The sequence below is a fragment of the Doryrhamphus excisus genome, chromosome 22 (assembly GCF_030265055.1).
Source record: "Doryrhamphus excisus isolate RoL2022-K1 chromosome 22, RoL_Dexc_1.0, whole genome shotgun sequence".
Classification (NCBI taxonomy): Eukaryota; Metazoa; Chordata; class Actinopteri; order Syngnathiformes; family Syngnathidae; genus Doryrhamphus; species Doryrhamphus excisus.
The window spans coordinates 13,333,538-13,360,689 of NC_080487.1; the positions used below are offsets into that span (position 1 = coordinate 13,333,538).

General features: G+C 38.7%; 4 protein-coding genes across 8 annotated transcripts in view; 3 read left to right on the forward strand and 1 right to left on the reverse strand.

The window, feature by feature from the left end:
• Positions 1–17,574, reverse strand: part of pald1a (phosphatase domain containing paladin 1a) — a 48,855-nt gene extending 31,281 nt beyond the window's left edge. The window contains exons 1-4 of one of the 3 annotated variants that reach the window (XM_058061025.1): positions 17,429–17,574; positions 13,742–13,980; positions 2,821–3,021; positions 2,539–2,641 (exon numbers count right to left, since the gene is read on the reverse strand). In XM_058061025.1, coding sequence (XP_057917008.1) covers positions 2,539–2,641; positions 2,821–3,008 — 291 coding nt within the window. In that variant the 5' untranslated portion in view covers positions 3,009–3,021; positions 13,742–13,980; positions 17,429–17,574. Of the gene's footprint in view, positions 1–2,538; positions 2,642–2,820; positions 3,022–5,297; positions 5,348–9,589; positions 9,842–13,741; positions 13,981–17,428 lie in introns of those variants that run through there. The other 2 variants (XM_058061026.1, XM_058061024.1) reach the window with 2 other exon arrangements.
• On the forward strand, positions 15,437–20,075 carry ndr2 (nodal-related 2). The gene is made up of 3 exons (XM_058061064.1): positions 15,437–15,804; positions 17,434–18,176; positions 19,548–20,075. The coding sequence occupies exons 1-3, from the start codon at positions 15,534–15,536 to the stop codon at positions 19,698–19,700; spliced, it is 1,167 nt and encodes a 388-aa protein (XP_057917047.1). The 5' UTR covers positions 15,437–15,533; the 3' UTR covers positions 19,701–20,075.
• A 216-nt stretch (positions 20,076–20,291) lies between these two features.
• Positions 20,292–22,848, forward strand: lrrc20 (leucine rich repeat containing 20). 3 transcript variants are annotated; one of them, XM_058061060.1, is made up of 5 exons: positions 20,292–20,374; positions 21,795–21,869; positions 21,965–22,114; positions 22,198–22,365; positions 22,446–22,846. In XM_058061060.1, exons 2-5 carry the CDS (start codon positions 21,800–21,802, stop codon positions 22,580–22,582), a joined length of 525 nt encoding a protein of 174 aa, XP_057917043.1. In that variant the 5' UTR covers positions 20,292–20,374; positions 21,795–21,799; the 3' UTR covers positions 22,583–22,846. The 3 variants fall into 3 exon arrangements, with proteins under 3 accessions (XP_057917043.1, XP_057917045.1, XP_057917044.1); XM_058061062.1 differs by lacking the exon at positions 20,292–20,374 and adding an exon at positions 20,653–20,831 and having other exon boundaries at positions 21,791–21,869; positions 22,446–22,848; XM_058061061.1 differs by lacking the exon at positions 20,292–20,374 and adding an exon at positions 20,657–20,831 and having other exon boundaries at positions 22,446–22,847.
• A 663-nt stretch (positions 22,849–23,511) lies between these two features.
• ppa1a (inorganic pyrophosphatase 1a) lies at positions 23,512–27,099 on the forward strand. Its single transcript, XM_058061054.1, has 12 exons — positions 23,512–23,890; positions 24,017–24,127; positions 24,208–24,272; positions 24,598–24,651; positions 24,724–24,843; positions 25,110–25,196; positions 25,257–25,383; positions 25,454–25,581; positions 25,659–25,744; positions 26,560–26,629; positions 26,736–26,775; positions 26,855–27,099. Exons 2-12 carry the CDS (start codon positions 24,067–24,069, stop codon positions 26,881–26,883), a joined length of 867 nt encoding a protein of 288 aa, XP_057917037.1. The 5' UTR covers positions 23,512–23,890; positions 24,017–24,066; the 3' UTR covers positions 26,884–27,099.
• The last annotated feature ends 53 nt before the right edge of the window (positions 27,100–27,152 follow it).

Genomic DNA, 27,152 nt, shown 5'->3' on the forward strand with positions numbered 1-27,152 from the left:
CACTGGGAAACTGACAAGAAGACCATCACTATCATCAAGACTTTACAAAGAAAAAACAAGAAACAAATCGAAAAACAAACCAACAGGGTTCTAATAGTGTTAAAAAAAAAACAATGTTTATTAATAAGGAATCCTACTTTGTGGAAATTCACTTATTAAAACTGCAATAAACGAGGGACTACTATATGTATAATTAATTACATATGACTTGCATACACATTTTATAGAGATTTGACAACAAACTCTTACTTATTCTCCATTATATATGTCTATTAGGGCGAGTAGTTTTGCTTTATTTTGGTTTTATTTAGTTTGATTACAAAGTGACTTTATACTTGCTACTGCTAACACAAGAAAAAGTACGGCAAGCGTGGACAAATTAAGCCTGATTTATGTTGTCTTTGACATAACTGGAGTGTTACAATAGCTTAGCTTAAATAAATATGTTTTTCGTCATTTTTCTTAAGCCGCTGCTGCCGCTTCCCAGAGTCCTGACTCGAACTTTGACTTTGTCCACATGGAAATATTCTAGAGATTTTTTTTTTTTTGGTCAAGTGACATTAATCGTTTTCAAAAAGTAGCGTATTTGCTTGTCTGTATGTAAATGACAAACGTTAAAAATGTTAATAAAATATCATTTCAGAACGCCATTTTTATGTACATGAAAGGATGAAACGACAAAAATACTTTGAAAATGTTTCCATGTGGATAAGCTCTTTGACATAACTGGAGTGTTACAGTAGCTTAGCTTAAATAATTATGTTTTTCGTCATTTTTCTTAAGCCGCTGCTGCCGCTTCCCAGAGTCCTGACTCGAACTTTGGCTCTATCCACATGGAAATATTCCAGAGATTTTTTTTTTTTTTTTTTTTTGGTCAAGTGACATTAATCGTTTTCAAAAAGTAGCGTATTTGCTAGTCTGCATGTAAATGACAAACGTTAAAAATGTTAATAAAATATCATTTCAGAACGCCATTTTTATGTACATGAAAGGATGAAACGACAAAAATACTTTGAAAATGTTTCCATGTGGATAACCTCTTTGACATAACTGGAGTGTTACAATAGCTTAGCTTAAATACTAATTATGTTTTTCGTCATTTTTCTTAAGCCGCTGCTGCCGCTTCCCAGAGTCCTGACTCGAACTTTGGCTCTGTCCACATGGAAATATTCTCGAGATTTTTTTTTTTTTTTTTTTTTTGGTCAAGTGACATTAATCGTTTTCAAAAAGTAGCGTATTTGCTTGTCTGCATGTAAATGAAAAACGTTAAAAATGTTAATAAAATATCATTTCAGAACGCCATTTTTATATACATGAAAGGATGAAACGACAAAAATACTTTGAAAATGTTTCCATGTGGATAACCTCTTTGACGTAACTGGAGTGTTACAATAGCTTAGCTTAAATAATTATGTTTTTCGTCATTTTTCTTAAGCCGCTGCTGCCGCTTCCCAGTGGCTTGACTCGTACTTTGACTTTGTCCACATGGAAATATTTTAGAGATTTTTTTTTTTTTGTCAAGTGACATTAATCGTTTTCAAAAAGTAGCGTATTTGCTAGTCTGCATGTAAATGACAAACGTTAAAAATGTTAATAAAATATCATTTCAGAACGCCATTTTTATATACATGAAAGGATGAAACGACAAAAATACTTTGAAAATGTTTCCATGTGGAAAACCTCTTTGACATAACTGGAGTGTTACAGTAGCTTAGCTTAAATAATTATGTTTTTCGTCATTTTTCTTAAGCCGCTGCTGCCGCTTCCCAGTGGCTTGACTCGTACTTTGACTTTGTCCACATGGAAATATTCTAGAGATTTTTTTTTTTTTTTTTTTTTGGTCAAGTGACATTAATCGTTTTCAAAAAGTAGCGTATTTGCTTGTCTGCATGTAAATGACAAACGTTAAAAATGTTAATAAAATATCATTTCAGAACGCCATTTTTATATACATGAACGGATGAAACGACAAAAATACTTTGAAAATGTTTCCATGTGGAAAACCTCTTTGACGTAACTGGAGTGTTACAATAGCTTAGCTTAAAAAATTATGTTTTTCGTCATTTTTCTTAAGCCGCTGCTGCCGCTTCCCAGAGTCCTGACTCGAACTTTGGCTCTGTCCACATGGAAATATTCTCGAGATTTTTTTTTTTGGTCAAGTGACATTAATTGTTTTCAAAAAGTAGCGTATTTGCTTGTCTGCATGTAAATGACAAACGTTAAAAATGTTAATAAAATATCATTTCAGAAAAGATGTTTTTTCGTCATTTTTCTCAAGCTGCTGCTGGCACCTCCCGGAGGCGTACCCGTAATCGGAAGTGACTTGTCATTGCGGTGGTGGTGGTTTTTTTAGGCGACATCAAAGCACTGATAAAAGGGTGACAACATCCCTGCGTCAATGCCCCCCCCACCCCCCCGGCTCATAAAACAGCGCATGACAATGTTCCTGCAGCCCATTCAATTTGAACGAGGTGACACGACTCATTCCACGGCACGGTGTTAAGTCCTCGCTTGTTTGCGTGGTCGTGGGTATTGTACCTGCACCAGGTAGTGCTCAGGCATGGCGTCCGATATCCGCCCGACTTTGTAGTTGCTCTTGCGGATGTCATCGTGAATCTGAAACTCCTGCTTGCAATTGTACCTGCATGGACACCACAGGAAAGACGCATCGCGGTGCATTCGATTATCATGGACTGTTGATAAAACACGTAGTGACAAATGAGATGATAACAGTGGGGGCGAACGCCGCGGCGGCGGCGGGGGGTGATCAAAGAGGATTCGCACCCGACTGAGAGAACGCAGATTAGGGGAGGGACTTACGTGATGACGACAGGTGCAACCTTGTTGGTGATAATGGACTTGGCCTTGTTGTTGTGGACGTTGACCGTCTGAAAGGGGTTGGCGCTGAGCAGGGGCCGGCTGTCGGCCATCGTCCCGTTGCCGTGGACGCTCTCAAGCGGCGACGTGACGGGCGGCGGCGGCGGCGCTGCGCTGGCGGTCGTACCCATGCTCCACACACAGCTGTAAGGATGGCGCAACAGGAAGCGATTAGGAAATGACAACAAAAGCAAAAAGAGCCTTGACTGCTTTGATTGCAGTCGTGTGGAAAAGTGAAGAGGATTTGTGGCGCCTCCTGGTGGTTGTCATTAAAATGCCAAATTCTATGGCATAACACCCTAAAGTTACAATGGGTGCTTTCAGCTGTGTGAGAAATTTCAAGTCTATCCAGTTATCAGTCATTTATCATATTTAATGAACTAGACCATGAATTTATAAATAAACTACGTATTTGTATAATGAGAGCGCTATTTATGACCTTCAAGATATTATTATATTTATTATTAATAATATATTATATTATTATTACATTAAATAACGCCCCTATAGTCACCTTTACACTCATATTACCCAATATAATAGACATAATAACAGAAAACAAGACGTAAATAAATAAAGTTAAAATATTAAGAGGAAGACAATAAGTTGGAATTATACAATAAACTTATAATATTATGAAGAAAAATAATGTCATTTTAGTAGCAGAGTTGAAATATTTAAAAAAAAAGTACTTCATATTTTAAAGTTGTAATGTTATGAGAAAAAAGAAAACAAAATAAAGTTGTAATTTTTGGAAAATTTGTTTGGAAAAAATTTTTATCGGAATGTTGTCAAAATATTATGGGAAGAAAGTCATAATATTACGAGAAGAACACTAAAAGAAATGTCGCAATTTTACGACAATAAACACTCCATATTATGAGGAACATTTTAATTTTAGTTGCATAAAGTTTAAATATTAAAGAAAAAATGCTAGATTTTTTTTAAAGTTGTAGTATTCCGAGCAAAATTAGGCTAGGGAAAAAAGGTAAAATATTATGGGAATAATGTCATAATATTAGGAGGAGAAATGTATGAAGACTATGACTGTTTACAATTTATATTATTTTATCTTACTTAAGCGTCTTTGAGTACCTTGAAAAGCGCTGTACAAATAAAATATATTATTATTATTATTATTAGTAGTAGTAGTAGAAGTATTAAGAAAGTTTAAATATTTGGAAAAATTATTTGAACAAAGTTGGGTAAAAAAAAAAAGCTGATGTTTATTATAATAATAATCTTTTGTAATGTCTGTTTTGAACCACAAAATCCACAATCCACAAAACCTCATCACTGCTTTGGACAAGTAAAGAACCAAGACCTCATTAGCAACGCGCCACTGACCATGTGACCACCATGTGACCATGTGACCGAGTAAAAGCGACATGGACGGACATGTCCGTTGAGCTCAAAGCACCTTTGTGTAGTCTCCCTCTTTGTTGTGTCTTGAGCCGAGTGGGCGGGTCCATCTCGGACTGTCCACTAAATTCCACTACTACTTTAAATGTGGCTGGAATGGAAAAACAAAAATAGTACTATAGTACTACTATTCTGGGGAAGACATTCCAAGTAACATCATGAATCCGTTACTAGTTTTGGCGTCATGTTGTTGCATGTTGTCACCGCCCCTAAAATACCCGTTCAGTCCGCTCAGTTGCAAATGCTTTGTTTTGATTGGCTGGAGAGTCAATTCAGTTTCTTTTTGTAGGGCGGGACTATCTGCGTGTCTTATCCTATCGTCGCGCCTCGCTCTGTGGGTGGGTGGGGTTTAGCTGACTGAAAGTCCGACACCGAGAAATTGACCGACACTGTCTGTGACCTTGTTCATTCTGTTCACAAAAAAGAAGTAACTCTTTTGATCCGTTCGTTCATGACCGATACATCGCTAGTCATTATGTGATGTTTCGCTATCGAGTCGGAACGAACGTAAACATGAGTGAACGGACCAACTCGACACAGCTGAGGATAATAGACTAACGACCAATGAACGAATCTTTTTACTGAATGATCCGGTTCACTGAAATGAACACTTTTGCCCACCACTACTATATGTGCCCTGTGATTGGCTGGCGACCAATCCAGGGTGTACCCCGCCTCTCGCCTGAAGCCAGCTGGGATAGGCTCCAGCACGCCGCGACCTTTGTGAGGATAACGGTAGAAAATGAATGAATGATTCACTTTGTTATATTATATGGTTTATAAATGACTCGCTATAATAATGCTATTAAAAATAACACATTTTAGAGCTGCAATTGTCTAACCGTGATATTTTTGCCCAAGGTTATCATACCGTCAGAATCTCATACTGGTCCATGCTTAATTCCAAGGATCCATAAGTAGAAGTAATCCTCATCCACATACCAAAACCAGCTTCTATCCTAAGAAAACTAAATAAAATATAATGCATGTCATCTTACGTGAGACTAGCATTTCCCGACCCTTTCCTGCGCTGCTTGTTGTCTGCCATGGTCCCAAAATGAGTGTGAGAACTTGGCATCCCATCCATACTGAAACCTTCCCTTTTTTTTTTTTTTTTTTTTTGCCCACCCACATCCCGAGCGACTCGGAAGACATCCTTTTTTTTTTTCCCCTTAAGATATCCAAAATGCCACAAAACGTCACTTGGCACTGAGCTTTTCAGATGCTAGTATTTGACAAAGGGGGGAGGAGGAGGGGGGGGGGCATTCATGAAAGACGTTCAAAATCTGTGCTGGGGAGGTGGCGACCGCGAGGGAGAAAGAGAGAGAGAGAAAGAGAGAGAAAGAGAGAGAGAGGTAAATCTGGTGGCCACATGGCAAAAATGTCAGCTCAATTGAACTCGTTGGACGATACAGCAAGGCAGCATTCATGCACACTCAGGACCTTCTAGGCAAAAATGTACTTTGATATGAAATCATCATATATGAATATTCTTTATGCCTTGGTGGTGATTAATATTGTGTTTATGTAATTCGAGGCTTCCATGAAAAATACTTTTTAAACATTTCACAGCCACGTCACGATGAAAACATGCATTCTGTAATGTCGGTATTAGAGTTGCAACAATTAATCAACGAATCAATGATTAATCGACAACTATTTTGGTATTTGATTAATCTTTTTTATTTAAAAAAAATGTAAAAATTAAAACTATTTGTGTTTGGTTCATTCTGATTTGGTCCGCCTATGGCCGGGATGTAGTGGTTAGCATTCCGGACTTCGGAGCAAAAACCCCATGTTCGAATCTCCACTAGTAAGCATCATTGGTATTCGTCATTGATTCCATTAAAAACACTTTTCACAGCCATTTCACGATGAAACCATGCAATAACTAATCAATAAAACCATGATTAATCGACAACTATTTTGGTATTCGATTAATCTTTTTTTTATTTAAAAAAATGTAAAAATTAAAAGTATTTGTGTTTGGTTCATACTGATTTGGTCCGTCTATGGCCTACTCGATGGCCGGGATGTAGTGGTTAGCATTCCGGACTTCGGAGCAAAAACCCCATGTTCGAATCTCCACTAGTAAGCATCATTGGTATTCGTCATTGATTCCATTAAAAACACTTTTCACAGCCATTTCACGATGAAACCACGCATTCTGTAACGGCAGTATTAGAGCTGCAATAATTAATTGATAAAGCCATGATTAATCGACAACTATTTTGGTATTGAATTAATCGTTTTTTAAATTAAAAAATTTTAAAAATCCAAACTAACTATTTGTGTTTGGTTCATACTGATTTTTTTCGTCTATAGCCTACTCGATTAATCGAGACAACAAGTTGCTAATTAATCGACTTTAAGTCGCAATATTATGACAAACAAAACAATGAATAAAGTTGTAATTTTTGAAAACTTAGGTCGCAATCTTATGAGAATAAAGCAAAAAAAATACAATGGGAGGTTAGCATTCTGGACTTCAGAGCTAACACCCTGGGTTCGAATCCCTCATAAAAGTCATAATTACGAGACAATAAATTGCGTGTCGAGATGCGACCTAGGCTTTAGCAGAAGCTGGCGCTGATGGTTCTAGTTTGACAGCTCAAGCAAAGATTGAAATAAAACCTTTATTACTATTAATCACATGATTCCTGACTGGGAAGTTGCTAATTTAGGAAAAGTGCGGAATATAAAGCTGACCTACGTACCTAAAACAGATTCACTGTTGAGTAGACTATACTCGCACCTTGCTTGTTGACTAGAAAATGACAATTGAACGTCCTGTGTTTGCACTTTGGGACAACCGCCGCTGATGTTAGCATACCAAGACCCGACTGCAAGGGCGGCGGCCCGGGTAGAAAATAGCCCTGAGTCATAAACATCCTCCCGTAGAACCGATGAAGGAAACTTATCAGAGAGGCCGTTTGTCCCCGCATATCGACCGCAGCGGTGTTGCACGGCTCACGGGGGGGGGCATTAAAAACTTCCTCTGGTAATATGGCGTTAGATTCACACACAAAAAACTAAAAAAATAAAATAAAAAACAAGCATTGCTGTGGCATGAATGGAGTAAACAGCACAGCTCAGCTTTTGAGTGAAAGCCTTTATTCCTGATGGAATAAACACCATGGCGACAGGACCCTCCTGCCAGCATCGCTCCATTCAGGGAGGCCCCCACCCCCCCCCCACCCCCATTTAAATTCACACAGTGTCCCAAATTTGGTTGCGGTGTCGTCTTTGGACAAAAAAGGGGCGCAGACAGGAAAGAGCCCACAGCTGCAGGATGCATCTGTTGGTGGGCTGAGGAAGGATGCAGTGGACGTATTCAGAGATGCCGAGCTTGGAGACACGCGCTCCTCAATCTTTCCACGCCGCTTCCCGTATCAAGAATGGGAAAAAAAAGTCCTTATTTTCGGCCGTATTAGCAGTTTAGACAATAACCAGCTCGTTATACAAATTAAAATAGTGCGAATCACAAGACATCCCATTCACAAAACAACGTACGAGATTGGGTACACAAGAACGAGTATTAGTATCGCTATCAACGTTTTACGTTTTTATAGTTACATTATGCTTTTTTCGCTCCATTTTTCCACTTTTTCTGGGTTTATGTTTATTTTATTTCTGCAATGAGACACAGTGACCAATTGAAAGTTGCTCAAAACAAGTGTCCAATGCCTGAAACCAAAGATTGTTCAACATCATGATCTAGGGGAAGGATACAAAAAGCTAGTTCAGAGATTTCAGCTGTCAGGTGAAGAAACAAAAACACAGTTCTGGACTGGCAGGCCAAGAAAAATCTCAGATAAGCAGAAAAGAAAGAAAACTCAGACTCAAGCCACAGACCAGCTCCAAAGACCTACAACCTGATCTTGGTGCACATGTTGTCACTGTGCATACTTCAACTATTCAGTGCACTTTGTCGGAAGAAGCCTTTTCTGCATTTGGACAAGCTAGCTTGAAGATAAGCGGTAGAAAATTAATGACTGAATGAGTTCTCCTCCTATTTTGTGTGGAAGTGGTAACTTTTTGGCTTCTTATTTTGTCTTTCCCCACCCTCGGCCATTTCTGTATGGAGTTTGCATGTTCTCCCCGTGCATGCGTGGGTTTTCTCCGGTTTCCTCCCACATTTCAAAAACATGCTAGGTTAATTAGCGACTCCAAATTGTCCATAGGTATGAATGTGAGTGTGAATGGTTGTTTGTCTATATGTGCCCTGTGATTGGCTGGACACCAGTCCAGGGTGTACCCCCGCCTCTAGCCTGAAGTCAGCTGGGATAGGCTCCAGCACAACCGCGGCCATCATGAGGATAAGCGGTCGAAAATTAATGAATGAATGAGTTATCCTCCGATTTTGTGTGGAAGTGGTAACTTTTTGGCTTCTTATTTTGTCTTTCCCCACCCTCGGCCATTTTTGTGTGGAGTTGGCATGTTCTCCCCGTGCATGCGTGGGTTTTCTCCCGGGTACTCCGGTTTCCTCCCACATTCCAAAAACATGCTAGGTTAATTAGCGACTCCAAATTGTCCATAGGTATGAATGTGAGTGTGAATGGTTGTTTGTCTCTAGCTGTGAGGTCTGCGCGCTAACCACTAGACCACCGTGCCGCCCAATTTCAGCCTTTTATTACTAAAAAGTTTCATTGAACAAATCGCCTAAAATGACGAACCAACGCAGGAACCCTATGCAGACAAAGCGCCACGCACCTTTGACAGGAAACACTCGGCTGTCGTGGCTGCAACTTCCTCTTCAGTTAGTCGAACATGAGTGTCAGGACATTTCAACTTCTTCAACTTCAATATGGATGCCGACAAGGAAATGACCTCAGCGTTTCCTTCTTTTTTTGGCCCGAGGCACATTCCGTGTGGTTTAAAGTGCTACAAAATATGTATTTTTTTTTATAATAAACACACAATAACAACTATACCACTGCTATGAATATGACATAAATCACTCACTTGCTAGTACTTCCTGATGTCTTGACAGCTCAATGACAAGCTGCTAAAAAAAGGGTCAGACGCGTCTATTTTTAAAGCCGTTGCCTGTAATTTATTTCATTTCAACGCGGCAATTTTCTCCCAGCTACGATTTGACTGCAAACATTCCTGCTAGCAACCACCTGATATGTTTGGGTCACGATATGGTAAATACCCGAGAAAAAAAAAGCACCAGCATCACCAGCATGCCGTGATATAATAATATAATCCATTTATCAGAGTGGCTACCAAAATAAGCTTCTCGTTAGTGTTAGTAAACGACACAATAAAAGTATTAATGCTGTACCTAATAATCAGCTGTAGACTCCATCATCCGAAAATCGAAAACTGGCTTAAAAAAAAAAAAAAGGTGGTCTCAGTCGGACATCCTTGCTAGTGGCATCCCTGTGTCGAATCCGCAGGAGGCGGTCTTGTTCTCAAAAAGCCGCGTCAACGCACGGATTCCTTGATCATGAGGAGGACTAGGAAGGCGCGGCATTTTTTTTTTTTTTGCAGGTGTTGCAGCGGCGTGCGCGTGCTACCGAGTTGTGTGCTGGATGTGTAAAGAGGATGTGGGGGCGGATCCACACAGGCTTAGTCATCATGCCGGTCGCTGTCCGTCCAATGACGCCACAATGCCTCCCACACATGGAAGAACCCTTAAATATGAATCTTAAAAAAAAACACTTCCATTAAATCCAATCCACACCAGGAACGGGGTACACTAAGAGAGGGGTAAACAACAGATGACAGAACGTCAGCCTAATCTGCAATGATGCTCTAATTACCCCATTCGTTAGGGGTTAACACGTGCCATGTTAGAGGCAAACAGGCTTATAGCTGGACAAATACTCCACTTTAAGCCGCCCCGAGCTTGGAGAGTCTCCCTTTTCATTCCGCTAAAACATCTGGCTTGAAGATCTCAGCGGTCTTCACGCTATGTGACATTTTGCTAGCAAAATCTGGATGTAGATTTTCTTCCTTCTTTCCTTCCGAATGGAGACTCGGTCTTAGAAAAAGCTACGTAATCCATGTGAATCAATACGACAAAGAAAGCAATCACCCTAAGTGCTTATCCACCCTCGTAAAATCACAACAAAGGTGATCATATGTAGTATTCTACACTGGTCACTAGGTGTCAGTAATCAGTAAACATGAGACTTAATGACTGCAAAAACAGGCTTTTATTGCATGTTTGAATTATCTCACTATAGAAATTTCTAACACTTGCGGCCATAACCCACGCCGAGCTAAAACTCAACTCTGAACCCCTGACGTCACTTCCTGTTCGCTATCCCCCGCCCACTCAGCTCCCCTAGGACCGGAACCCATATAAAGCATGTCTATTATATTGGTTATTACGTTTGTAAAGGTGACCATAGGGGTGTTATTTCATGCATGGAGGGCTCTTATGATGTAGAACTGTATTTAGAGGTTTTGCAATTTAATAGATTGCTATAAAAATAAAAATAAAAATAAAAATAAAAATAAAAATAAAAATAAAAATAAAAATAAAAATAAAAATAAAAATAAAAATAAAAATAAAAATAAAAATAAAAATAAAAATAAAAATAAAAATAAAAATAAATTAGGAAAGCAGGAAGTGAACAAATGTAACAGTTACAGTTTAAAAAAATAAAAAATAAAAATAAAAAAATATATATAAAAAAATGAAAAAAAAATTAAAAAAAAATTAAAAATAAAAATAAAATAAAAGGAAAGCAGGAAGTGAACAAATGTAACAGTTACTGATTGTAAAAGTACCAGATGGAGGGGTAGGAGTTAATAACTGGAACCGATTATGGGATGCACTCAATTGTAATTTCATGCATGTTCATGCATGAAATTAAACCATTATCATTATTACCATTACCATGATGCTCCAAGATACCGATCATCCACGAGTCCCGGATGACGAGAAGCTAGGCGGAAAACTATCGCTTATTATTTCTAGTCCATTATTTCCATTATAGGGGGAAACTTTTCATGTTGGCCTAATAAAAAGGATGCACTGCATGACAAAACACATCCTCTTGTGAAACATATCTGGTGTGTCTCAGAAGGGGAACCAGGAGAACATATTTCACAATAAATTGCTGTTTTGAAATAAATACAAAAGTACTAAAAAGCACATTTTATAGACAACAATCCCTTGCATGTGCTTAAAATGGCGCATTAATGGAAGCATTATTGACACAAAAAGGGGAAAATGTCCATGGTTACAAGCAGGCACATTTTTAGACACCATATTCACTGAGGGTGTCACAAGACCTCACTATATTAAAATGTCACAAGATTTCTCATTCCCCCCCCCAAAAAAACAACTTGTGGGCACTAGGAATTGGACAATAATAAACATATTTGTCCCCTGACACCCCTATTATTCACATGGCATGGTTTCCACCACAAATAAACGCATGTATTAACACACACTTATTTTTATCAACATATTTACACAGCCACACCAGCATGCTCTGCTAAACTAAGCTACCCACACTAGCTACCTTTCACGCCAATTAACCTAGCATGTTTTTGGAACGTGGGAAGAAACCCACGCAAGCACGGGTAGAACATGCAAACTCCACACAGAGATGTCCGAGTGTGGAATTGAACTCGGGTCTCCTAGCTGTGAGGTCTGCACGCTAACCACTTGACCACCGTGCAGCCATATTATTAACATGTGTGGCTTTAATGTTTTTTGGCTTTTATAAGGTTTTATTTGATTTTAGAATTGCATGGATCGGAGGGCTGCACGGTGGTCGAGTGGTTAGTACACAGGCCTCACAGCTAGGAGACCCGAGTTTGAATGTTCTCCCTGTGCATGCGTGGGTTTTTTCCGGGTATTCCGGTTTCCTTCCCTATTCCAAAAACATGCTAGGTTAATTAGCCACTCCAAATTGTCCATAGGTATGAATGTGAGTGTGAATGGTTGTTTGTCTATATGTGCCCTGTGATTGGCTGGCCACCAGTCCAGTGTGTAGTCGCCTGAAGATAGCTGGGATAGGCTCCAGCACCCCCTTGTGAGGATAAGCGGTACAAAATGAATTGATGAATCAAATATGGACCATGTCTGGCCCATGGGTGTGTCTAGGGGAGGTTTGGGGCCAGGTTTTGAGGATCCTTTAAACAGTCCTTGCCAAATAGCAGTACACAGTACTGCAGTACTAGAATAAAGTGTAATTGCACATCAACTACAGTAAATGGAAGTGGTATTCTGATTGTCCGAGTGTTCCCAAAGAGTATTACCTCTACTTGTAGGAGTTTTATGTACTGAGCAGTATCATGAAATATGAAGTACAATGAAGAAACATTACAACATGACATTTTTTTTAACAGGAATAAAAAGAAAGAAGAAGAGCTAATCAGGAAATATGACAAAAGCGTATGTAGCACTCGGCTGGGAACACAAAATACTACTATACTACTACAGAAACTACTGCTTTAAAAGCACTTGACAACATTTCGCGGGAGTTTCTGTTCAAGATGAAGCAGGAATAAAAGCTCAATCATTTAAGATGATCCCTGGGCTCGTCAATCTTGACGAGTTTCACACGCTCACGTTTGATTAATTGCTAGATAGAGACGCCGGTTTCGCTTCTGCCGACCCCCGTAAGGGATTTGAGTAAAAGTGATATGTACATTGCAGAACACATGAAAAGAGGTGATGTGTCTAAATACTGTAGTAGTTTTCTCTGGAAATACGACCCCTAAAATGGCATCATTTTATATGACTTATGGATAATTAGTTACCATGTTTTTTTATGCAATCTTACTAAAATTTCATACACATGTGCTTATCAATCCGATAAAGGTGTGTACCAAATTTTTTTAATAATTCATATAAACACGTTCAAGTTTCAGTGCATGTTTTGCAGCGCTGTGTAAGAAATTTCAAGCCAATAATTCCATAATGGATTTTAATAACAACGCCGCCGTATGGTGTATTTGTCTGAAAAATAATAGCACAAGCAACACAATAGGGGTGCATATTTTGACATATTTACAGACATTTCCGTGCGGCGCTTCAGTCGTAGAAGAGTCGGATGTATTATTTTTTATCAATAAATATGAATTAAATGTAATTAAATGACAGATATATTAATATTTCTGTGATAAGGATGCATATGAGTGATGTTTACTTGCAAATAAATGGGAAATGAGAAATGTGTTGTGTACACATGCAAAGTAGAGGTGAAAGGTCATGGGGTGGTGAGGGGGGTGGTGGGGTGCCCAAACACATGGATGCCCCCATGCAGCCAAAGCCACCATGGCTTTTCCTTTTCTATACCTTTTCTTCTCAGGAAAATAGCCAATAAGTTACAGCTAATGCACACAAGCAGCGTAATATCATCTTAATAGCAATGACTTGTGTTAAAACGCTTGCTACTAGCATCTGTAAGCTAGATGCTACTTAGCTTCAAAGCGTGGATGCAAACTTTCCAAAAACAAGCGAACTCACCATTGCAGCTCCCGGCGTGGGGGGAAAAAAAACCCTCGAAAAAACACAGGATTTGGGATTTCAACTGGATGGAGCTTTTGTCGTGGGTTTTCTTTTTACGTTCCCACCCCCGGTAGTAAAACACTCATTGATTTTTTTTCGGGTTCTTCTCTGCAAAAAAAAAAAAAAAAAAAAAAAGACTTGGGCGAGTGGAGTCGATGTGCGCATGCGCTAAAGAGGCGCCTTCAGGGACGCTGTTGCTAGGGAGGAAAGCAGAATATTAAAATGATTTAAAACAAAAGGAGTGTTAATTAATAATTACATTGCAAGGAGGTGTAAAATATTGCAGTATTGTTGTGCTAAATATTAAGTGTTGTTTCAACAAATTATTTCAATTATTTGTACAAATTAATGTTTATGCTGTACATTGTTCATATTTGATGTGATCTATTTATTCTCAACATTATTATTATTTATTATTACATTATTAATTTTACTGCTGTGTTATTGTGCAATGACAATAAAGGAAGTATATATCTATTGTTTCAACATTAAATAAAAAAACACAAAGAAATATTGATATTGAAATGAATTTGGTATTTGATTTTTCATTGTATTCTGCAAATAAATTCAGCACATATTATGCATTTAATGTAATTTAATTTGGATTTTTTTTCCAATCTTCAGACATATATTTTATACAATTTTGTAACAAAAAATTGAAACCAAATCAACATGCTATACCATGTGTGAAATAACGATAAAGTGTGGTTTATTTATTAATAATCGTTGCCATAAATACAACAAAACAATATCTGCCGTTGTGTCCTTGGGCAAGGCACTTTACCCACTCTGGATGCAATCATACACCAGAGTGTAGACTCTGATGGTTGAAAAAAACAAAACAATTATTAATAAATAAAGCACATTTTATCATAATTTCACACATGCTAGGTTTCACATGGTATAGCATGTTGGTTTGGTTTCAATTTTTTGTTACAAAATTGTATAAAATATATGTCTGAAGATTTGGGGGAAAAAAATTCCAAATTAAATTACATTAAATGCATAATATGTGCTGAATTTGCAGAATACAATGAAAAATAAAATATCAATATTTCTTTGTGTTTTTTTATTTAATGTTGAAACAATAGATAGATACTTCCTTTATTGTTATTGCGCAATAACACAGCAGTGAAATTGCCAATGAAATGTTGTTACCTGGCTCCCGTATAATAACAATAAATAATAATAATGTTGGGAATAAATGGATGTTTAGTGGTGTTTTGAGACCTTGTCAGCGCGTATTGGCAGCCATGTTTCCTCTATCGGGGCAGCTGTGTCTACAGACGTAGTTTACCACTATGAAAATCTATCAAATCTAATTAATTATTTGATTATTTTTAAATCTCCAATGTCTTAAATATGTTTACTAAGACCACATAACAATAATAAAATGTGATTAATTCAGTTTTGAAAGACGTATAAATACAAAAAAAAATTTTGTTTTTCCTACATAATGTTAAATATGATTTGTGCAAGCTGCATAATAAATATTAGTGTATTTTATTAGCCCAATGCTGGTCCCTAATAATCCACAGCAGATGCAGACTCCGTGTGGGAAAGCCTAACAATTAGCGAAGGTACACATCGTTCACCGGGGCGTCTTAATTAGCAGCTGAAAGGCTGATGAGCTGTCAGGTAACACGTCTTGAGGACGCACGTCAATTTCCTTTAATGTTCTCGGCTACTTGCTGGACATGAAAGCAGGGAGGGGTGGTCGTCTGAGGGTATATAAGACACCCCTGAAAAAATGTCCCGCATTGGAAAAGGGGATCGTGTTATTCGCGGGGGATTCATGGAGGCTTGGAAGTCGTTGCTGGTTCTCCTGGAGGTGCTGGCGCTCCTCCGGTGCCGGGACGGAGCCACGGGGCACGGGCAAGTGCTGCACCGCTTGGCGCTGGTGGAACGCGGCGCGGGGCATCACTTGCCCAGCTATATGGTGCACCTTTATCGGAACTTTTCTCGGCCAGTGGATGCTACGGAGTTAGACGCGGACACGGTGAGGAGCTTTATGGCGAAAGGTAATATTTTACGCAATTTATGTACTTTTTAAAAAAATATATTTTAAAGTAACACCACCATGTAACATGTTAAGGGAGGGGGGGTTTGTCGGGGGGGCCAGACGAGCTTCAATCCACATCCCACTCAGCATAGGGGATCAGCGTGTGAAAAGACTCCTGCTTTTTCTGCCTTAATTCACAAAGCAAACCTCTTTTTTTCCTCTCTTCCTTAAATAGCTTAAATGTTGATTGAATATCTCGCCAGACGCCCCCCCCCCCCTTACAAATCTCTTACCAGGACCAAATCAACAACTTCCCTTAGTTCTTTTTTCTTTCTTCACACTTGTCCTGATTAGATTAGCTCTGTGGATTTGTTACCGGTGGCACACAAGCAGCATCTCACATGGATGCAAGGTGTCCGGAATCGAACCTGGGTTTGTTTGGCGAGGATATGCAGAAGCCGGCACGCAGTGAGAAATGGTTGTTTTGGGTTGGGTGGGTGTTTTTTTTTTTTAAGTGACTGCTGTATTGTGTCCAATCTGTTGGTGGGTTTCGGCTGTTAATGATAGAGTGGATTAAAAGGTTTGATCATGTGGTGCCCCCCCCCCCCCTTTAATCACCCCCCCCCCCTTTTTTTTTTTGCATGCAGCTAGTCAAATGTTTAAAAATGCTTTAATCCTTTAGATTAATTTCAGCCACACCTGAGTCCACACCTGGACCCCCCCCCACCCCCCTCATGTTCATCCTTATTGTTTATTTCTATTAAATTATTTTTATTTTTATATTTTGTCCCCAGAGGGAAGTCATTTTTGTTGTTATACTGTTTAAATTAAAATATTTCCAATTGTTGGAGTACAATGTAATATTTTAAATAATTATTTAAAAATAATTTACAATATGCAAATAAGTTTTGTGATTTAAAAAAAAAGAATAATCAGTGGTATTATTTATTGCATTTATATTATTACCATTACATATGCGCTGATATTTTTAAACAATTATTGGAGTGTACTACAATATTTTATATTTTTTTATTTTATATATTTATATTACAACAAGGTATTTTGTGATGTGTACAAATATGTAATACATATTTGGTTTCATGACCTTTTTTAAAAAATATATGTCATCATCAGTATTATTATGTTATATTTGATTTTTTTTTCATCCCCAGATTTAAGTTATTATATTTGTATTGTTGTTGTGTTAAAAAATACAACAAATTGTTGGAGTATATTACAATATTTTGGGGGTATTTTGTGATTTAATGTTTTTTAAAAAATGTCATTGTCAGTATTATATTTCCTTGTGTTGCAAATATTTATTTTTCTGACTTTATATTATATATTATATATATATATATATATATATATATTATATTTGTATTCAAGTTAATGTTTGTTGTTAATTATTTTAAATATTAATATGTATAAAATCTTACAATATTTTGGGGACCTTTTTTGACTTTATTACAGTATAACATTTACTTTAATTAAAAAATATAATATAATATTCATGTATATTATTTTATATATTTATATATGACATTACATTATTATTATTTGATGACTGGATGTAATATTCGAGGTACATGTTGAACATATTCCATTCTCAAAAACAGAAAAACTATTTGTTTCTTCCTCACTTTAGGGTTGGTGCACAAGCATCGGCACTGGGCGGCGACCTTTGACCTCCACGCCCTCCTGGCCGACCACCAGATCCAGGCGGCCGAGCTGAGGATCCGCCTCCCCCGGGGCGCCTCCAACGTGTCCGTGGCGGTGTATCACCAGCGCGGCCAGGAGTGCCCGGCGCCCTGCCAGGAGGAGCCCCCGCAGCTGGTGGGCTTCCTCACCGAGGCCTCGCTGCTCTCCTCCTCCCACAGCTGGAGGGTCTTCAACATGACGGACCCGCTCCTCAGCTGGCTCCGGGAGAAATCCACAACCAGGGTTCGCCACAAAAGAGCGTCCAGGAGGAGAAAGGCGGCGCTTTCTGCGTCCGGGAAGGAACAGGAAGTGAGCGACCGGGCCTTGCTGGTTATCTTCTCCCGCACGGCCTCGGACCAGGACTCCAAAGCCAAAGCCAGCTTGCTCCACACGGCCGAACAGTCCAAGTTCTTGACCCTGGCTGAAATCAAAAAGCCGCATTGGCCACCGAAGAAGAGGAGAAGCAAACGAGGACAGAGGGAACAGATGGGAAGAAGCCTTCCGGCATCCAAAAGAGGAAGTGGGGACAAGTCTCTGTGCCGCAAGGTGGACATGCAGGTGGACTTTAACCACATCGGGTGGGGATCCTGGATCATTTTCCCCAAAAGATACAATGCTTACCGCTGTGAGGGGTCCTGCCCGGGACCACTGGGCGCGGACTTGAACCCAACCAATCACGCTTACATGCAGGTAAGTGCTAGTTTGCTAATTTGCTATGCTAGTTTGCTAGTTTGTAGCTATGCTAAATCAGCTTATTGTGACGTATTCTAAAAATAAGGTGAAATTAGGTACACTGAAATGACAAAATAAAAGTTTATCAAACATTGGAATGGCGCTAGACATCCGGCTAACGCTAACACTAATGCTAATATATTTGCTAAATGTAGTGATACCTCGGTTTTCATTATTAATTCGTCCAAAAGGTCAAAATCTGAATTATGAAAAACCGAAACAAAATTTTCAGTTTCACATACAGAACATTTGGCCCCGTGTCAGGTTATATACTCAATACATGTAGTGCTTTGTTTGGGTGCTCCATTTCATGCAGATTAATGTTGAACCAATGGCGGCGACCAAAAACTGAATATACAGAAACCAAGATTCAACTGTAGCCATTTTATACTATTATCCAACTACTGTTTTCTGGTTCCTTACTTTCAACTTTAATCCAAAATGACAGAACAACAAACTACTCCCTGCACACACACACACACAACACAGACAGACATTTCTCCAGGAAATAGAAATAATCAGTCACCAAAAAGGAAGTTTGATGAAGCTTAAACTACCAAAACACTGCAAAATAATGTAAGTATGATATGTTATCATGGTGACAGCATGTTTCTAAAACCATAAAACCTTGGTGGAGGTTTTTTAGTAGGGTTCTAGGTGGGATATATGTCCCGTTACGTGCATTAATTTGCTGCCTATGAAAGAGCCGTTCATGGCTTACATAAGGATTATGGATGATGGCTCAAAATTCCAAAAAAAAGTGTAGTTTTCCTTTAAATTCAAGAGCAGAGTACAACAATAACAGCTATTTCCTGTGTACCATTTGTGATATGTTGGATTTTGGAGGAGTTTTTCCCCTGAAATTGTTTTTTTAGGGAAGGAAAATGTGTTTTCTGAGACAAGCAGCTTACCAACATGGCGCACAGAATGTCCAAAATGGTCTTCATTCAGCCACAACTATGAACAGTAATCCATTGTTTATTTAGGCTAATTGGTTCCAGATCTGACTATACGTGAATTTCCGCTAAGTAGTATTCCTTACTTATATTATTATTCCTATATTTTCATTTACCTGTTTACCACCTTATAAATACATTTTTAAAAACATTATTAGAGCCCTCGAGGTATGTAATAACACCCCATAGTCACCTTCATACTCGGTGGAAAAAGTGGTTAGCACACAGGCCTCACAGCTAGGAGACACGAGTTCAATTCCAAGGTCAAACCGCTCACAAGTGTAAAAATAAGCTAAGCATTCAGCTAGCTTAGCGACGCATTCTCCTCCCAAAAATAAGTAAATCCAATCTTGTCATGTCTTTGTCTCGCCAGAGTTTACTGAAACATTACCACCCGGAGAGGGTGGCGTCGCCCTGCTGCGCCCCCACCAAAATGAGCCCGCTCAGCATGCTCTACTACGAGAAAGGCGAGATGCTTCTACGCCACCACGAGGACATGATTGTGGACGAGTGCGGCTGCCAGTGAAGAAAGCCGTTCCGCGGAAACGAACTTTGAAAAATACTTAGCTCTTTTTTTTTTTGTTGTGCCACGCACTGTTTTGTTAGCGACTGATCCATCCACGGAAATAGGATGAATGAAGTATTTGAAGATGTGCTGAAATACAATTGTACACACCGTTATCTCCTTTTAACTTATGAAAACATGTTGTTGAATATTCCAGCACTATTTTTTACGTGTATCTGTAAATGAATGTATATTTATTGTGAATATTAAAAAGGGTGTATTTATGTACATGTTCTTCCATGATTTATGACAGCACCAATAACTTCCAAATTAAATTATTATTTCAATATTATTCCTATTTTTAAAATAAAGATTTAAATTAATTATTTCGTGTGTTATCAGGGAAGCAGGTGGTTATTTGGAGCTATGATAGTCTAGATGGTTCTGTTTTTTTGTGTTTCAGCCCTCAACAATGGCTCCCAACTAAAAATGCACACATGCCCACTTATTCAAACCAAAGCATTGTTGGGCAGAAAGTCCAGAAAATGCTGTAAAGTTGAAACAGAGGGCTAGAAGTGCTCCATTGTATTAAAATCCTTTGACAACAAAACAAAATAACACTGACTAACCAGAAATGTAGTTAGTTTGGACCAGGAGCTAAAGCAAGTAGTAGAGAAGTGGATCCGGACTGTGAGGTAAGACACACAATTCACTTCCTAACGTATTTAAAATAAATAACACTGTAGTGCCTATAAACATTAGACTCAAGCGGTTAACATTGGAGAGTCATACAAGCGTTCAGTTTGCGCAGATGATATTACAGTATATGGACATTCGTCTGCAATTCCCTTGCGCAGGTTTGATACGCATGATGTAACTAGCTCATACATTGTGGCCGGCGTTTTTTTTTTATTTTGGTAGTAGCCTAGCTTGCTCATGCTGTCTACGACAGCCACGTTAAAATGAAAAAAGGCTATATTATTTCAAACTAAATAACTTAATTAGTCTTATTTTCTAACGAGACAGTTAGCACTTAGTGAGCTATCCTTTCAGAGGTGGGCTAAAAATACACGCACGCCTAATTTGTCAAGCTATCCGGCAGTGGCTAGCGTTAGCTTCCGGCCATCTTCCGGGTTAGAGCACAACTCGTCGGTAAGTGGAGTCTCCCTATTTTAACGACTACTAATACTCATTATTATTATTGTTATGGGTATATTTGTGCAGCGTACAGTTACTCCACCGATAAACGGCGACTTTCTTAGCATGTAACTAAGTTTGTACACACACACACTATATCATGTACGGTTGTAGCTAAATATAGTCGTGTAGCATAGTACTACACTGAAGTTGGCTTCCGATTGGCCACTTAAGGGGGAATTTTTAAGGTGGAACGGCCGGATGATCTATTTTTATTGTGAAAACATTTTAGGTAAAACATTGGCTTTTTCTGACACCCACTGTTGTATTTGTGAAACTATTATTAGATTTGCAATACAAGTACTGTAAGACTTTTTTTTTAGCACCTAGTCCATATTAGACGTGGTCCACTATGAAAACCATTAGGGCTAGACTTCTCAAATCTGGACCGGATTAATCTAAAAAACCCAAATGTTGATAGAAATACAGTTTGTGATTTGTAAAACCTTTATTCTATTTGTGAAAATGCAATATATTCACATGTATACGTTTTTATGATGTGCCGACTGCCTTCTCGTACATCTATACACAATAGTGGCCTCTGCTGTACAAAAAGGGTACTGACTAAGTTAGTGACGGAGAGGTCATATTGGGGTCATGAGTGTAAAGTCTTACCTGATTACGCACACCAATCGTTTTTTGTGACCGGTTTGAAAGCCGTTTATCGACATTCCATGATCAGTTTTTCCTCCGATATTGATCGGTGGCCGTTTTGTAAGCTAGCAGTTTCACTATGCTAGCTAGAGAGAAAGAACTTCCGGTTTGATTGGACTAGCTTCTGTATATGTGCGTCACTTTCGCTGAGGTTTTATGGATACTGAACTGTAAATGATGATAGAATACAACCATAGAATAGGCATATCTATAATAATAATAAATATTTATCTAATTCTATATTTAATCCCAATTGTGAGACAGAAAAAATGGCGGAGGCTGTGGTTAATGTGGCCCGCAGGATCAATGCAACAGTGGAGGAAGGAAGAGAATATCTGGGTAAGACTTCCATCATCCACGGTTGATTTCTATTTTAACCAGCAGGTGGCAGCAGTGGACTACAAATTATTATTGTATTATTTTTTTCCCCTCAGATTTATCCAACTGTAAGCTCATTTCCTTCCCTGATGGAGTTTTCAAGGTTCTAAGCAGCGTGTCCGAGAACATTCGGGTCATCACATTGGCCGACAATGAACTGAAGGCCCTTAACAGCAAGTTCTTCTCCACATTCACGCAGCTGAGAGGTTATTGGTTAAAAAATAGAAGTATTTATATTCACTGAGAAGCAAACCACTTGATTTAATCCCTTAATTTGTTTATGTTGCAGAATTGGACCTGCACGGCAACGCTCTCACCAAACTCCCTGACTCTTTGGAGGAGATGAAGCACTTGACCAGCATCAATCTATCACATAACAACTTCTCGGTGTTTCCGGGTAAACTAACAGAAATGTCCACTTTGGAGAGGATTAACTTGGAAGAAAACAGCATCACTGGTAATCAAATGAAGTAAAGTCAAACAAAGTATCCGTTTACTCTCCTCATATGATGTAATTTTTGGTGTTTGAATCCACAGACGTACCGCTGGAGAAGCTAGCCGCCATGCCCGCGCTAAAGTGGCTCAACGTGATGTCGAACCCTCTAGACTCAAACACGCAATCCGCTCTGAAATCCCCACAAAAGTTTGACGTCTTGTCAACAAAGGAGTCCTAAAAACGATGTTTACACGGGATGTCCGCATCCTGTGTGCGCAATGAGAGAACACAACCTGGCATCTGAAGCATGGAGATTTTTTAGCTTTTTTTTAAAAATATATATAGGCCCAGACATTGACTTTTGGGTGGGATATTATGGGATGTAATCGCCGACTTATTATTTTGGGTTGTATAAAAGTTTTTCTTCTCCCAATTTATAACATGGCATGTTTTTTGTTGCCGTTTTTTCACTCCTGCATTGGATTTGATTTAGGTGCAAATTAAGCTCCAACACCCCCCCCCCACACACACACACTTCAAAATACACCTTGCAGTTTTAAAATTTCAGCGTTAAAACTGTTAAAAAAAAAACAAAAAAAAATTTCCTAGCAAAAAATGATGCTAAAAATAAACGACCAAATTTTGAATTTTTTTAAATTCTACTTTTATTGAATTTTAAAACTACAACAAAAATACCCCAAGATATTTAAATGTGTCATTTTTTTTAAATTTCCTTTTATCCCCAGCAAGTATGTAATTGTTATTGTCTTCCAAAAATTTCTACTGCTCATCCTCATGAGGGTCGCGGGGGTACAAACAACCATTCACACTCACATTCATACCTATGGACAATTTGGAGTCGCCAGTTAACCTAGCATGTTTTTGGAATGTGGGAGGAAACCGGAGTACCCGGAGAAAACACACTTATGCACGGGGAGAACATGCAAACTCCACAGAGATGGCCGACGGTGGAATCGAACACGGGTCTCCAAGCTGTGAGGCCTGTGTTCTAACCATTTGACTCCAATGAATACAACATTTTTAAAATATCATTTTTTATGCTCGGGGTAAAAAAATCCAATACAGATATATCATTCCCGATAATTATGGACATCCCTAATTATCATTTAATATTATTTTAACTATATAGTTTTTCCATTATTAATCAAAGCACCCTTCCTCATACATGCCTAAAAAACACCCCCAGCCCCTAAAATGGGAATATGGTAATCCTGCGATGACATATTTATCATTTATATATGCTAAAATATCAAAGATCACAGCATAAAGGACGTGACCATGTAAGTGCGTCTGTTATCAAACAGCTGCAGTGAAATTCCACCGAGACGAGGAGTCAAGCTAATCCACTCTGTTAATTGGTTTACAGCTAACGCCTGTTAGGTACCATCTGTTTTTGTCACCAAAAGGCCCCCGGAGGGCCTTGTGGCACCGACATAAACAATGTGAAAATACACAAGCATGCTAAGATTGCTAAAAACATGCGATCCGTCCATGCAGCAGAGTGTGGCTGGAAGTGGAAACGGAGGTAATAATAGCATTGTTGTTTACATTTGATTTATACGCTGTTGTCTTGTCTTCACATGCGGCTTGTTGTCGGCTTAAGCAAGTGTGTGTGTGTGTTTGTGTGTGTGGTACTCACTCACTCACTCAGTCTGTAGCGCCTTATTCTTGTCGTCGTGAGAGCAGTGAGAGGTCACCAAGATGAGCTTCAGCACCGAGGAGCGAGGTCGACCCAACACCAGCGACTACAGACTCTTCTTCAGTAAGACCTTTTCATCAACTTAACAACGGACGTTTCTTGTTTTTGGGCATTTGAGTGACAAACGTGTCTCCTTGGCACAGAGAACTCCGAGGGCCGATACATCTCTCCTTTCCACGACATTCCCATCTATGCAAATGAAGCCCAGGTGAGCTCCCTCCTCAAAAATAAACATATTCAGGTTATTGTCAGGTAATATTTTCATAATTACAGCATAGAACAACCTTATCAGTACGGATTTAACATTACTAGAGCCCTCTAGACATGAAATAACACCCCTATAGTCACCAAAAGCAGTCATATTACCTAATATAGGAAATAAGACACAAACAAGACATAATATATAGACTCACACCTTAACAATGGGAGAGTTCTGTGTAGTTTTTTGTTTACTCTTGACAGTACTTCCTGTGGTGGCTATTGCCTAATCACTCTAAGCTAATAGTGAGCTATTGTTTGTATTCATCTTGCAGAATATCTTTCACGCCGTCGTGGAAGTTCCCAGATGGACCAACGCAAAGATGGAGGTATATTCTCTATCCTGTTTTAGTTTCATTATTTAATAATAAACATTTTTTCGATGTTTCCATGGTTTCCAGATCGCCACCAAAGATGCTCTAAATCCACTCAAACAGGACATGAAGAAGGGCAACCTCCGCTACGTGGCTAACGTGTTCCCCCACAAAGGTTACATCTGGAACTATGGCGCTATCCCACAGGTACGTCATCCCTCCCTGTCCTTTTCTCCGCCGTGTGAGGCAGTGGAGCGAAAGGATTCTGTCCTAGCGACACGCCACTGTACGTCGTAAAACACAATGCCGGTTTACTTCCAAATCCTCCATAATAATGCGGTCATCATATAGTATAGTGAAATTTCTGCTTCTATGGTTATCGTCACACGTCTAGTTTGACTTTTGAGGCAAAGTGTATTATTATTATATAAAGTTGCTACTGTATTACCATGATGTAATACTACTTCGGTCAGACATGGGAGGACCCTCACCACCAGGACGCTGACACGGGCTGCTGCGGCGACAACGACCCCATCGATATTTGCGACATCGGCAACAAGGTACAAAAAGCAACGAGGGACATCCATTCAATTGCGGAGATGGAAATTGTTCTCTGTCAGGTGTGCTCCCGAGGGGAGGTGATCAAAGTCAAGGTGCTGGGCACGCTGGCGCTGATCGACGAGGGCGAAACGGACTGGAAGGTCATCGTGATCAATACGGACGACCCCGAGGCGGATGACTTTAACAGTAGGAGCGACAACAGCCACGGTGATCTCCGGTTGCTACGTTTCTAGTTTGTCCTTCATCGTCTCGGCAGATATCGACGACGTCAGACGACTGAAGCCCGGCTACCTCGAGGCGACGCTGGATTGGTTCAAACGCTACAAAGTCCCGGACGGCAAAGCTGAAAATCAGTTTGCCTTCAACGGGGAGTTCAAGGACAGGGTAAATGTACCGTGCAGCGTTTTGTCTCAAGACATTGCAGTGGAATGAGTGTCTTATGTTGTGCCCCCCCCCTTTAGGATTTTGCTATAGAAACCGTGAAGAGTACCCACGAGTTCTGGAAAGCTCTCGTGTCCCAAAAGACCGACACTGGCGACTTAAACTGGTAACACACTAATGCCACTTTGCATTTATACTTCTTTTTTTACCATGTTTTTTTTTTTTACACTGCATAATGTACCTCAACTCAATTATCACTTTAATTCAAAGAATTGTAGCAGAATTTCATCTTGTTTTGTAAATATTAGATTTTATTAAATTATAATAATAATTGAAGACATATAATTTTAATTTCACGAAATATTTTTAATTGAAAGAAATTTAATAATGTATTTAAAAATATTAATTTATTTAATCACATTTTCCATTTATTATTTAACAATGTATTTAAAATAAATTCTAAAAAATACATTTTATTTCATCATATATTTGATTACATTTATCTATTATTAGCAAATCAAAAAAATTACTTTTTGATTTATCAACAATTAAACAAATAACAAATACTTTTTGATTTGTTAATAATGTAAATTTAAAGTTTTTATTAAATGAAAGAAAATTAAAAAAAATGATGAAAATAAACTAGCTTGTTTTTTCACATCTGCAATACTACATTTGACCTCAGGAGGCGATATTTTTCATGTTTTTGACTGACTAAACTTTCTTTAGTCTTCTAATCTACCAAACAGTAATTTTACTATTTAGCATTATTCAGTTAGTGGGGAAATGCTGCCCCCTTCAGTCTGATGTGTGTAGTGCATGCATGCAAATTCTCTGTTAGCCACTACTGCTGCCTTTCAACCTGACCAGGCATTTATTGTACATTTTATTTAAACATTACAACACAATATATTTATGCCAAATGATTAAACATACATTATTTATATATAATTAATATTTAACTGTATTTTTGTCACTCAGTATGAACACAAGCATCTCGGACAGTCCGTCTTGCTTGTCTGCCCAAGACGCCGCCGCTGTTGTTGAGTCGGTAGGCTAAGTGCACTCACTTTCCACAACATTAAGTACACTAATCTAATGTGATCCTATATAATATATAATATCTAACATATATACGCTATTTTAATCCTTCACAGGCGTGTGCCTTTGGAGCTGAAGATCCCATTCCTAGTCCAGGTCAGTCAAAAAGTACAAAATGCAGGTCTTGTTTTGGGTCCTTTTTCAAACTAAATATTTGCTTCCCTTTTTTTCCCAGTGAACAAATGGTTCTACTATGAAAATTAATGACATTTTGGATGGAAATCAATTCATTCTTTGTTATTCCTTCACTTGATTTCTACCATTAGCGTTACCATTTAGCATCAATGTGTTATGTAATCAATTCTGTTTTAAAAATGCTTTTCTGCACCTATTTTAACGCTTGTCATGACAACAAAGTCAAATGCATCATAACAATAATGTAACAACTGCGTTTGCCAACACTGATCAATAAATGTTTCCTTGTACTTTATGACGTTGCATTCTTTCATTAAACCAACACGCCACGGGGGGGC

Excerpts from the sequence above, each read along its gene's own strand:
- ndr2 (XM_058061064.1), top strand. The coding sequence starts at position 15,534 with ATGTCCCGCATTGGAAAAGGGGATCGTGTTATTCGCGGGGGATTCATG. Across the intron at positions 15,805-17,433 it reads GAGGAGCTTTATGGCGAAAG|GGTTGGTGCACAAGCATCGG; the intron begins GTAATATTTTAC and ends TCCTCACTTTAG. Across the intron at positions 18,177-19,547 it reads CCAATCACGCTTACATGCAG|AGTTTACTGAAACATTACCA; the intron begins GTAAGTGCTAGT and ends TTGTCTCGCCAG.
- lrrc20 (XM_058061060.1), top strand. The coding sequence starts at position 21,800 with ATGGCGGAGGCTGTGGTTAATGTGGCCCGCAGGATCAATGCAACAGTG. Across the intron at positions 21,870-21,964 it reads GGAAGGAAGAGAATATCTGG|ATTTATCCAACTGTAAGCTC; the intron begins GTAAGACTTCCA and ends TTTTCCCCTCAG. Across the intron at positions 22,115-22,197 it reads CACATTCACGCAGCTGAGAG|AATTGGACCTGCACGGCAAC; the intron begins GTTATTGGTTAA and ends TTTATGTTGCAG.
- ppa1a (XM_058061054.1), top strand. The coding sequence starts at position 24,067 with ATGAGCTTCAGCACCGAGGAGCGAGGTCGACCCAACACCAGCGACTAC. Across the intron at positions 24,652-24,723 it reads GGACCAACGCAAAGATGGAG|ATCGCCACCAAAGATGCTCT; the intron begins GTATATTCTCTA and ends CATGGTTTCCAG. Across the intron at positions 25,197-25,256 it reads TTTGCGACATCGGCAACAAG|GTGTGCTCCCGAGGGGAGGT; the intron begins GTACAAAAAGCA and ends GTTCTCTGTCAG.